The sequence below is a fragment of the Engraulis encrasicolus genome, chromosome 12 (genome assembly GCF_034702125.1).
Source record: "Engraulis encrasicolus isolate BLACKSEA-1 chromosome 12, IST_EnEncr_1.0, whole genome shotgun sequence".
In the NCBI taxonomy this organism is placed as follows: Eukaryota; Metazoa; Chordata; class Actinopteri; order Clupeiformes; family Engraulidae; genus Engraulis; species Engraulis encrasicolus.
The window spans coordinates 41,733,359-41,746,288 of NC_085868.1; the positions used below are offsets into that span (position 1 = coordinate 41,733,359).

Consider the following 12,930-nt stretch of genomic DNA (forward strand, 5'->3'; position numbering starts at 1 on the left):
ACACAAAAACAGACTCAAGTCTCAAACATAAAATGCTGGTCATGCCTGTCAGCATCGTTTATATCAGCGAGGTAAACATATACAGTACACACATGCGCACACGCATGCACTCACGCACACACACACACACACACATTACACCAGTAAGAGCAGTGTGAAGGTTCAATTAACAGGATAAGAGCACAGTTTTGCTCAAAATATTGCAATGCACACAACATTGTGGGTGACATATCTGAGTTCCAAATAGGAGAATTTCTTGGTGTGCGTGTTGCTGGCGCATCAGCACATCCTTGTATCTTAGGAGAGCTGGCTGCTTGGATGGGCACTGTTGATGTCCTTTCATTCGTGTCTTTGTGTCCTTGTATCCTTGTGTTCCCATTTGTGTCTTTTGTTTGGAGTCCTTTTAGTTGTATCCTTGTACGTTTGTGTCTTTATATCCTTGTGTCCTCGTGTGTATTTCTTGTTAGGAGCGCTGGCTGCTTGGCGGGGTGCTGTGGCTATCCTTTTAGTCATATCTTTGGACCTTTGTGTCTTTACGTATATCCTTGTGTCCTTGTTTGTATTTGTTTACCCTTGTCCTTATATCCTTGTGTTCCCATTTGTATCCCTTCCTTTTAGTATCCTTGTATCTTTGTATTCTTATAGCCTTGTGTTCTCCCTCGTATCTCTTGTTAGGAGTGCTGGCTGCTGGGCGGGGCGCTGTGCCACCTATAGGCATGAACGGCCATCCGGGTTCTTTGCTCCTCAATGTGCGTTACGCCCCTTTATGGGTGAAAACAAACCGAATGTCTCATCAACTTACATGCTTCATCGGCTTGCCTAAATGAACACAGTCCATGATTCAGCAACGGCTTTTTGGCTATATTATTTCAACAGCCGGCAACGCAACACGTTTTCGGCATGTTGCGCGTGAATAACGCTAGTCTACAGGTCTGTATCTTTCGTTTATTAAACCCCAACATCACCAATTGGCTTGCACCAATTGGCTCCCCCACAAATGGGCACACAGAGCCATACAGAGGGGAGAGTTACGCGATTGGAGGACCAGGAATTAAATGGCAGCTCCGCCTTTCAGCGAGATAAGGGTGTTCCTAAAGGGCCGTACACACACGTCGCTGCTATTTACTCGCTACTTGCTCACTCGCCTACTTGCCACTCGCTCTGGGTGATTTTGTTTACTGGTTGTCATGGTTCCCGCTGTCCGCGCCAATAACGTCCGTACGAAACAAAATGTAGGCCTGCGCTGTTTAACGTTGATCGTGTGCTGTGCACAACCATGCATATGAGCCTTTGATGGTGTACACTGTATTGGATGTATTTTCCTCAACACTTCAAAGTGTGATGGCGTGCAGAAGTTGGGTGGTCAGAACACCACAGGGGCAACGTCACCTGTCAATAATCTGTATCCTGCATTCCAATTGGTTACTCGCTTAACTCGCGTCGCTCGAAGATAAAATAAGTTTATCTCGGAACCCGCCCACATCGCATCGCTTGTACTCTGCTCGCCCACTCGCCAGCGAGACTCGCTGGAACACGTAGACATTCTATTGACTTCATCCGCTGAGCGAGTAACTAGCAGCGACGTGTGTGTACGGCCCTTAAAGCGACTGTCTTTCCATAGACTCAACATAGAACCACCACATTAACAGACAAAAATAAGGACTAACGAACTATACTGCGGGGTAATCACCACAAATATGTAAACCATCAACTGTCTCGGTGGTGATAATCCCAACAGTTTTACCATCTGTGATGTTAATCTGAAGTTATTACTACGAACAGCAAGTCTTGTCATATTCCCTGCATTGCATCGCATTGCATTTGCTATGTGCTACGCCCACTACTAGGAACTAACACTCGCAACGCTGAGCAGTACTGAGACGCTAAAACAGCTAATTTTGCTAATGAGGAAGTCGGCCTAAGCACACAGCGGAGATTGCCTGACTCTCCCCTCTGTATGGCTCTGGGCACATGGAAAACGTCACGCCGTTCATGAGTATGGCTGGGTGGGTGTAGATCAGTGATTCTCAAAGTGTGGTCCGGGGACCACTAGTGGTCCGCGACAGAGCTCAGGTGGTCCGCGAGGGGATTTTCATTCTAAGACAAGCTAGCAGTATGCTATATTTGTAGCACTATTACAAAGCTAAACATGGCTGAAGTCTCATTTTCACCACAATAAGACAGGCTTGTAAATGTAAATAAAAGAATGTTATCTGCACCAAAATTAGACGTGTCAAATTAGCAACCATCAACTGCCAATTCAATGGACAGGTGGTCCCTGAACATTTTTGGGGGGACAAAGTGGTCCTCGGCAGTGTTGGGCAAGCTACTTGTAAGATGTAGTGAGCTAAGCTATCAGCTACTCAACCATAAAATAACACTACACTAAAGCTACCACCGTCAGAAATGTAGTGAGCTAAGCTTCAAAAATGTGGAAATGTAGTTCACTACACCAGAAGCTACATTTTCCCGACATATTGTCAGTTTGATTTAAAATAGCAGATAGGCTACCTTCATTAAACAAAACTTTATTGATCTCATTATACTTAATTGATATTTATTATACATTCAGTGTGTTTTAAATATCATTATAGGACACAGGCCTAGGGTGACCCCAAGTCCAAGGGGGGACATGGATATGTTTTTGAGGGATGTAGCTTTTGTTGAAGCTACGTCGCTACTTGAGACAAAAGATAGCTTAACTACAGGGAAGTTACTCTATACATAAAGTAGTGACGCTACGACCAAGCTACTGGGGAATGTAGTTAAACTAGTAGCTTGTAGCTTGTAGCGAAGCTACTGCCCATCACTGGTCCTCGGTCTGAAAAAGTTTGAGAAACACTGCTGTTACCTGCTAGAGCTGAGAAGTGTTTGTAGGCCTAATCCTTATGTCCTTGTGTCCTCGTTCTCTTCTTGCAGGAGCGCTGGCTGCTGGGCGGGGCCCTGTGCCACCTGTGGCTGGGCGTGGACGTCACCTGCTGCACCTGCTCCATCCTGCACCTGGCCGCCATCGCGCTGGACCGTTACCGCGCCATCACCGACGCCGTGGCCTACTCGCAGCGCCGCACCACGGCCCACGCGCTGCGCACCATCGCCGCCGTCTGGCTGCTCAGTGTGCTGGTGTCGCTGCCCCCGCTGGTGTGGAGGAAACAAGGTGACGGCGCCGGTGTGGGTGCGGACGACCTGGAGGAGGAGGTGGACGGGGAGGTGGCTGGGGCTGGGGGTCACGGCGGGGACGTCGCCCAGTGCCTGATCGAGCACGACCACGTGGCCTTCACCGTCTACTCGACGTTCGGGGCCTTCTACGTTCCGCTGCTGCTGATCTTGGTGCTGTACTATCGGATCTTCCGGGCCGCGCGCACCCTGCAGACCCGGCGCTGCAGCCGGCTGGTGAACCGCAGCACGGTCAGCAGTGTGGTTCTGCCGAGTCCGAGCGACGGCGACGGGGGCGGCTCCGAGTCCGGCTGGGAGAAGGGGGACGGCAGCGGGACGCTCAGCCCGCCCACCCTCAGCCCCACCGAGCGCTCCTTCTCCAAGCAGTCCAACGACGCTGGAGACCGAGCCAGCTGCATAGCCAGAACCTGCAACAGCAACACCAAGAGCAGTGCACCTCCACCACTAAGACCCCACCACCCCCACCACCACCACCGCCCCCACCGTACACCAATCGCCCGGGAGCGCAGAGCTGCCCTCACCCTGGGGCTGATCCTGGGTGCCTTCGTGATTTGCTGGCTGCCCTTCTTCCTCAAGGAGGTGATCGTCAACAGCTGCCCGTCGTGCAGCACCTCCGCAGCGGTGGCGGAAGCCCTCACCTGGCTGGGCTACCTGAACTCCCTGGTCAACCCCCTCATCTACACCATCTTCAACCAGGACTTCAAGAAGGCCTTCAAGAAGCTGCTGGCCTTCCACTGTCGACACTAAAACCAACCAATGATCGGCTATTAGAGCAAAATAAGTCAAACTTCGCCAGTCCACTCGATGTAAAGGAGTGTGCTCAAGTTCGGTCTTTTTACAGAATGAGCTACTTCTTATGGAGCTTAGTATATTTTTGTATATTGTACATTACATATACTGTACATGTCTGGATAAATGGTACTTGAGGACTCAACAAGAAGGCCTTCAAGAAGCTGCTGGCGTTCCACTGTCGACACTAAAACGGAACCAATGATCGCCTATTAGAGAATAGTGGTGTGGATTGGCACTGCTCTCACGATCCGATTCGATCACGATTCAGAAGGTAGCGATTCGATTCGATTCGATTCGATTCGATGCGATTCGATCCGATTCAATTCTACAATGCAGATTGTAGTCAGATACTGAGCAACAATTTATTGACTGTTTTCTGTATCAGTCTGTATCAGTCTTGCAATGTTTTGAAGTGCTTTTATTGAACTTAACATTCATTTGCTCCCGAAATATCCATGGAAGTAATTGAAACTTAAAAAAATTGCCGGATCGATTCAGGAACTTGCCGGATCGATTCTGGATCGTCCATGCCCCGCATTGGATTGGATCGCTGAATCGATCATTGTTGACACCACTATTAGAGAAAGATAAGTCAAACTCCGCCCACTCAATGTAACGGAGTGTGCTCACGTCTGGTCTCCTAAGAGGGCGTTGTCCCCTCCTTCTTCTTCTTCTCTTTCTGTGGTGTTTGGTGGTGGTGGCTTGCATAAAATGTGCGCTTCTACCATGTACAGTGGAGAGGGAACTCCATCATTAACTCATTAACTAAAACCAATAGCATGCACAGATGAGTGAATCTTTGCAGATGAGTTGCCTTTGCAGGGGGAGGGATCGGCATATCGGGTCTCTTCCCTGCAGTCTTTTTACAGAATGAGCTGCGTTCTTCTTATGGAACTTATTATATTTTTGTATATTGTACATTGCATACATACCTGGATAAATTTTACATGAGGACTCAACAAGAAGGACTTCAAGAAGCTGCTGGCTTTCCACTTGAGTTTTGACACTACACCTAAAATGGAGTACATCTGTACTGTACAGACGTGTTTGATATCACTACCGTAAGGATATTCAAAAATGTAAGAAAAAATCCTGTACGCTCTTCATTCCACATGTAAATATTTAATTAATCATGTTGTTTTGGTCAGTATGACCTTTTTTGTGGATTGGACTGTGTGTGGGATTTTTTTCTCAGACTGTACTGAACAGAGTCTACATAAATGTGACGCATGCTATGGAGCAACAACGGCATTAAAGCCCATGGAGATTTAAGGTTCCTATATACAGCATCACCAGAGACCTCCTAAACACCAGAGGGCTGTAAAATGAAACCTTTCTTCAAAGGAGTGGGATGAAAATGACACTGCAAAAATGTTCTGTTTGCATTCATTAACTCTTGAAGAACCATACACCTGTGACAGCACCATTTCCTCAAATTCAAGCAAGTTGTGTTTATTATGAACAGACTGTTTACAGACTAGAGGCACAAGGACATATAGTAGATGAGATGTCTGTGCAGGGGAGGGAAATGCATCTTGTTTCCTCCATCCTGACTCTTTACAGAATTAGCTATTTTGTGTTCATGTAGACTGTACATCAGAGAACATTGGTAGCAGCTCAACAATGACCTCAAGATTTCGCTCTCATAACTGACCAGACAAAACAGCATCAAACCCCTCTTGCCAGTACTGGAAAGCAAGAACACTGGTTTATCTTAATGGCTTTCTTTCAGGAACAGACTATTGTTTACACAGGTTTCAGTGTGCACATAAATTTGTTTAAGATGGGTACATAAAACAGACTTTGCATTGATTGTGCAAACTGTGCACTGTAGTCTACATATTGTGGTTACTTTGATCTGTGGAGTCCTGTTTTGTTGTGTTGGCATTGCTATAGCTCAGACAATAGGGCATTCAGTATTCATACACTATATTTATACATGCTGCCTGGTGTTCATTCATGATGTACAGGCTTGTACTTGAAATTTGTACCTTTTGCACACAGAAAGGGTCATGGCTATGTATATTTGAACTCAAAGAGTTATAACTATTTATCTCTACCTCCTTCAGTATTTTGTGATCATATGAACTTTTCTTGGAGTGTTAAACTGGTGCCAATAAATAATTTTATTATCCTATCCTTATATCTAGATTTGTGTCAGGGCCGGCGGCGCTGGTTGTGTGCACCAATAGCACCTCCTAGTGGAAGACAGAAACAATGGCTATTGACATGTCTTTTCATTCACATTACATTAAAAAGTAGTTTATGATTTCTTTTTAAAGCAGTTTATTAAATGTAACATTCACATTAAAACAACACACTGGGAAAAACATAAATACAATAAAGGAAAAGAGAATGCCAGTTCTCTCAACATAAAATGTTAAACTTAAAAAAAATATTTCTAAGTACAATACACCTAACTGAATCAGACTCATCTTAGACACAGACTGTCAACCTGGACCGGAGAACAGGAAATTCTGTTTGTAACAATGAGATGTAAAATAGATTACATTTAATAAAGAGAATGTTAGTTCTCCTACTATGTATGCAATCCTGCCACATACACACCTGGCATATCCAGTAAAACAACCTTTTTCCTCAATTTTCCAAGCACATGTTTCAAGTTAAATGAAGTCACACACACATACACACACACACACACACACCTCAAGTATTAAACATAAAGCGTGCGTCCAGCGGTAGTGGCGATTTGACCGGCGGCACGGTACGCTGATGGTGGTGGTGCCGGCCGTTGATTTCGGCCCTGCCGTTCCTGTGGGGGCAGTGGGCACAAACCAGCGCCCCTCCGATGATGAGGAACGCGGCCGAGCCCCAACAGAGGAACACGGCGGCCCCCAGCTCCCGCTTCTGCCCCTGGGGCACCAGAGGGCTGTAGAAGTCCCTGATCACTCGATGCGCACACCAGCTGGGCGGGATCATACATAGCATCCCACCAATCACAAGCAGTGCTCCGGCCGCCACGGCCAACCGGGATTTTCTGGAGCCTTCCGCCAGGCAGGTGGTGCACCTGATGCATTAGGAAGGCCAATAAAAACATCTTGAATGATCCAAACCCCAACCATGAACTATTTGAGCTATTACCATGATCTGGCAAATGGTATAGAAGTTTGGAAGCTCGCACCACCAGACTCCAAAGCAGCTTCTTTCAGCAGATTGTTGAACTCATGCTGAAGACAACCAAAGGCCCCTCCCCTTCCTCATTTCTCACACTCACACACACGCACACGCACACACACACACACACCTCTAACTCTATCATAAACCTATAATGAGAAATCCTGATTCGAGAGTCTCACCTGCCCCCCATGAGGCTGGCCAGCAGGGCGAGGAGGCACACCAGCAGGCCGACCACCAGGATCGCACGAGAGGCCTGCAGACACGGGTGGAAATAGCCTGATCATCATCGACTTTCAAATCTCTTCGAGACTTGGTCTAACATTTCCCAAACAGCATGGCTGAACCTCCTCCCTTGTTTTGCTTCTGGTTCATTGGTTCCTGACAAAGTGGGAGGAGTTCAGAAACGATATTTACATTGCTCTTGGCCTGACTAGAAGCAGCGCTTTGATGATTAATAGAGAAGAGATTAGCCATTTATGGGAACTGGTTATGGCATGTGAATGTCTTTGTTTGATGGATGGAGTGATTGTGTGTGTGTGGGGGATATACTGTATAGAGCAGGGGTTCCCAAACTTTATCATGACGAGGCCCCCCCATATACCGGTAGATTCCAGCCAAGGCCCCCTTGACATGAACTGTGCCACGCTATTTTTTTGTTCACCCGGTTTCACAACTCAATGAAGTTGGTGCATTCCTAAAACCATTCAAGTACTACAGAAACCATAATACAATTATTACAATTATTATTAACATTGTAAAGAGGAAAATGATTCCAATATGATTGTTAAGCTTATTTTTGGCTAATAAGTTATTTCATTTATGGAATTATTGAGAATTGAATTATTCTTGCAATGTTTTCCCTGCCAACCTGCCGTGGCCCCCCTAGCATCCCCTCGCGGCCCCCCAGGGGTCCCCGGCCCCCACTTTGAAAACCACTGGTATAGAGGGTCAAGGTTGTAGCATGAGCTTGATGTAGAGATGATAAACGTATATATACACTAGAGCAGGGTTTCCCAAACTGTGGTGCGTGCACCCCTGGGGGTGCGCGGCCTGCCATAAGGGGGTGCGCGAGCTAAATAGAGCAATGGTGGATATGTGAGTTTTCATTCAGCATTAATGAACATTAAGTAGTTGTATGGTGAATTGTATGCTGGAAGGGCCCATCTGAAGTGTAGTTTAACTCCCAGACTATTGGAAAAGAGGATCCCCAAAACAACTGTGCATAATGTGCAGTGAATCTTACTTCTGTGGCCATTAGCACACCAAAATATTCGCTTAGGGGGTGCGCAAACCACACTGAAATGTACAAGGGGGTGCGCAGGGAAAAAAGTTTGGGAACGGCTGGGGTATAAATAATAATCTATATGTATTGATTAGGGATGCACGATGTATCGGCCTTAACACCGTTATCGGCCGATATTTGACATTTCTCAACACATCGGACATCGGCCCGATGGGTAAAACCGGGCCGATGTTTTTTTTTTTTAAGTTACGGATCTTAATCTTATTGGTTCTGATATGTTTTTTAACAGAAGATTGGACTTGACAGTGACTTTCATTGTTGGTCTTCTAGTTTGTCTGTATTTTTTTAAATCTAATTTTATCACAGGGAGCTAAAACGTGTTTAGGAAATAAAAGAGGACATTCAAAATTCAGTGTGCATCATTGTCAGTCTGTATTAAATGTTACCTTTTCAAAACTTATATATATAGAATATCGGTATCTGTTATCGGGCAAAACCGCATTATCAATATCGGAATCGGCCAAAATTTTTCACATCGTGCATCCCTAGTATTGATGCATCGATCATATGGCCGACAATCGAATCAAATCATATTGTATCGTGAGGCATTCGTAAGAACCGAAAATCATCAAATAGCTGGCGCCTTCCCAATACCATAGCTGCTATAATCGAATTGTATCTTTTTTTTTAAGAAAAGCACAAAATAACCATTTTATTTGAAGCAAATGCAAACAATTAAACCGTGGGGCATTCTTAAGTATTGAAAATAATCCAATCGCTGCCTTAAGAAATAGATATGGATTCATATGGCCATGGAAGATGTGATTCACACTGCCTTACCTGCAGGTCCCGTGGCAGTGCCAGCATGGAGTCATAGACCTTACACTGCATCTGGCCCGTACTCTGCACCACACAGCTCATCCACAGCCCCTCCCACACCGTCTGGCAGTCAAGAAGAGAAGAGAAGAGAAGAGAAGAGAAGAGAAGAGAAGAGAAGAGAAGAGAAGAGAAGAGAAGCTCAAGCCAAGTGTCAAGTCAAGATCAAGTCAAGTGCACTTTATTGTCATAAATCTATGTAACAGGGTTAGCACAGAAGTTTGAAATGGCGTTTGACCAGTCTCCAATGTGCAGTTAAACTGAAAATATATAAATGAGACATTGAGCGTTATATCTCTCACACACACACACACACACACACACACACACACACACACACACACACACACACACACACACACACACACACACACACACACACACACACACACACACACACACACACACACACACACACACACACACACACACTGATATAGACATGTACAATACACACCAACATACTGAAATAGACATGCAAAACAGTAAAACCTGTCTTTTGTGCAGCTCTGTGAAAGTCATGAGCTCTGTAGAAAGTTCAATACTGTAGTTCAGAGAAAGACCTTTTAGAATGAAAATGAAAGCCCAATGGGGAAATTTCCACTCCCATTGTCATTGTGTCACACTGAATTTATGCTTCATAAGTGCAAGGGGCCCCCAATGGCGCCCGAAAGGAAGCAGTGTGGCGGGACGGTACCATGCAGTGTACCACAGTCATGGAGGAGGATGGGGGAGAGAGCACTGGTTGATTACCTCCCCCACCAACCTGGCGGGTCGGGAGATAAACCGGCAGCCTTTGGGCTACAAGTCTGACGCCCTAACCGCTTACCCATGACTGAATGCTGACTGAACATAAAATTGGCAACACTTTGAGCATCTCGAGACCAGACAGCACATGTTAGAAATAGGAAGTGATGCATTTTGCAACGGTCCACTATGGTGTAAACTATTAAATAAAACCCCTTGCTTTTGCTAAACCCAGTGAGAGTCAAGATCGGTTTGCTAAGAGACAACTTGTTCTCTGAAAAGCACACCGCTCTTCCTCTCCATTTGGCCGAAGTGTAAAATCTTACTTCTCTTGTCCAGGGTCTGTTTATTGGTAATTACATACAAATCATCTAATTTTCTTGACATGTTGCCATGTGTGCAATAGCTGTGTGCATAGGCCAATTCAAATAGCAAGTCCCCATAACACAAAGACATGCAGAGAACACAGCACAACAGTTGGCCACTCAGCACAACAGTTGGCCAGAGAAATGTTCAAATGCACGGGGTTAGACAAAAACTGAAACACCTTGTCCTAGACCACAATAATATAATATGTACCCTACCCGGCAGTGTATACGTATTGACCCTGTGGTGCTCCCAATGGACAGTTCTGGTGGAAACAGGAGAGTTGAGGTGCACATTGAATTCTACCGTGATTTGGGCAGCTGTGGTTTTATGTTTTTTGGATACAATCTGGGATGTGGTTCGTCCTTCTTGGTGCTATGCTGGCATTATCCTGGATACTGTGGCTCTTGATACATCACAAAGACTTGCTGTCTTGGTCACGAATGCGCCAGCAAGACGTGCACCAACAATTTGTCCAATTTTAAACGCTAACGGATCAGCCGTATTGTTGTGTGCATTGCCATATTTCGAGCAAACTTGTGGCCTTACTCTGCTACTTGAACCATCAGGCTATGCTCTTACTAGTGCAATTTGCAAGTAATTATGTTTGGCCACCATATTGGTCCAATTTTGCCATGGAACCTCCCACACTAAAATGACAGGTGTTTCAGTTTCAGAGTCACAGAGATTCAGAACAATCAAAGAGCTCGTCAGTGAAATCAAATAACAACTGACATTAAAAGACGTTTAACAATAAACACACACACACACACACACACACACACACACACACACACACACACACACACACACACACACACACACACACACACACACACACACACACACACACACACACACACACACACACACACACCAGGAGGCGGAGGAGGAGCGCAGACCTGTGCGGTGACAATGTTGCTCCCAACGAAGGCCGAAACTTTCCACAGGGGCAGGGCACAGGACACAAGGGCGAGTGCCCACCCACCCAGCCCCAGCACCATGCCAAGCATCTGTATACCCGCAGACATGGCTTAGCTCTGGGTACAGGTTGAAGACAGACAGCGGAGGAGAGGTAGGTACAGGTAGGGTTGGCACCTCTGTCTGAAAAAAAACCCCTGGACATTTCAAACTCAATCTCCACCTTTTTGCTTGTAGGCCTACGCAATGGTGTCCTTCATTCATACATTGTCCAGGAAAGTATATCTTTTTTTTCCCTGGACAGGTCATCAAAATCCTGGACAATCAGGAAAAACCTGGACAGGTGGCAACACTAGGTACAGGACTGGCCGGCCGCACACAGGACACAAGAGGCTTGAGACAAGAGGGCTTACTCACGTCATAACAGCGTAGTAGGAAATGATGGCGAGGGGAGTAAGGAAATGTTATTCACTGTGGAACAGGTCATAGGACAGCGTGAATGTCTGTCAGCTGTCCTTATTTACCCCCAGCAATTACTGCTCAAGTCAAGTCAAGTCAAGTAGGTTTTATTGTCAATTTCTTTACATGCACTGGTCATACAAAGAATTTGAAATTACATTTCTTGCTTTCCCATACAGACATAGACTAATCTGGGAAAGCAAGAAATGTAATTTCAAATTCTTTGTATGACTGCTGACCAACAGCTGCCGTTACTTGGCCACAAATTATCCATCATGGTGTCGCCCCCACTGACCATGTGCAAGGGAGTACGAAAATGGCATCCATCGCACCCACTGACCAATGACCATGCGCAAGGGAGTTAATTTCCCATCCACTCGTGTCCTCAGGCAACGCCCCCGTACTACACCGTGGCCAATGCATCCCCCCGAGAGATTCTTCTGTTGAGTTTCTTTGCACAGGACACAAGGACTGTCAAACCCAGGGCAGTGATTATGCACATACCATGGTGACAATCACAAGAACATGCTGCAAGCACAGACAAAATTAGTTTAAGCAATGAAAAGTTTTCTAATAAATAGATATACAGAGGGGAATCTGAGCTTGTAGCCTACTGCATGATCTACAAGGCTGCAAATAGGCATAGGCCTCATGGCATAAGCATACCTATGAGAAAAGCAACTATTGGGGGACACATTCAGGTTCAGCAGTTAGGTAGGCCTATAAAAAGAACTGTAGGGGGTAGGCTTCAGATTATCCCCCAAGTTTAAGCATGTCCAGGTTGTAGCCTGCTCCAAGATATAATTTCACGGGCCTTAATGGGTGCTTACCTGCAACAGAGTCCGAGCAAGACACGCAGGAACCGCAAACAACACCTGGTTAATTAAAATTCCAAACCGGAAATGGGTCTACAGGTGTTTTCACACCTGATCAAACCACAGCCCTTTTCTTCCTTGAAAAATCTGTGACCAAAATTGCACCTGTGGCGCTCTTTATGGAAGTACTATGAGGACATTATTTTAAGATTTGAACTGAAAACTGGTGTACATAACCTAGGCCTACATAGGCCTATTTTGCCATTTATGACTAATATTCTGCCTCACTATATCCTCATTAATAGCATCACATTTTTAACTTTAATGACTACAATGCATAGTTGTCCAGGGGAAACAGCAGGCAGTATCATAACCGAAGAAAGAAACAGGACAGAGAGA

The 12,930-nt window shown here is 45.6% G+C and overlaps 2 protein-coding genes across 3 annotated transcripts in view; one reads left to right on the forward strand and one right to left on the reverse strand.

The window, feature by feature from the left end:
- Window positions 1–3,921, forward strand: part of htr1fb (5-hydroxytryptamine (serotonin) receptor 1Fb) — a 4,312-nt gene extending 391 nt beyond the window's left edge. Inside the window, exon 2 of the mRNA XM_063211911.1 lies at window positions 2,920–3,921. Coding sequence (XP_063067981.1) covers window positions 2,920–3,921 — 1,002 coding nt within the window. The remainder of the gene's footprint in view (window positions 1–2,919) is intronic.
- Window positions 3,922–6,241: 2,320 nt separating this feature from the next.
- On the reverse strand, window positions 6,242–12,702 carry cldng (claudin g). 2 transcript variants are annotated; one of them, XM_063212258.1, is made up of 5 exons: window positions 12,547–12,689; window positions 11,239–11,440; window positions 9,188–9,289; window positions 7,284–7,357; window positions 6,242–6,994 (listed from the first exon to the last, which is right to left on the reverse strand). In XM_063212258.1, the coding sequence occupies exons 2-5, from the start codon at window positions 11,365–11,367 to the stop codon at window positions 6,634–6,636; spliced, it is 666 nt and encodes a 221-aa protein (XP_063068328.1). In that variant the 5' UTR covers window positions 11,368–11,440; window positions 12,547–12,689; the 3' UTR covers window positions 6,242–6,633. The 2 variants fall into 2 exon arrangements, with proteins under 2 accessions (XP_063068328.1, XP_063068329.1); XM_063212259.1 differs by lacking the exon at window positions 7,284–7,357 and having other exon boundaries at window positions 12,547–12,702.
- Between the last annotated feature and the right edge of the window lie 228 nt (window positions 12,703–12,930).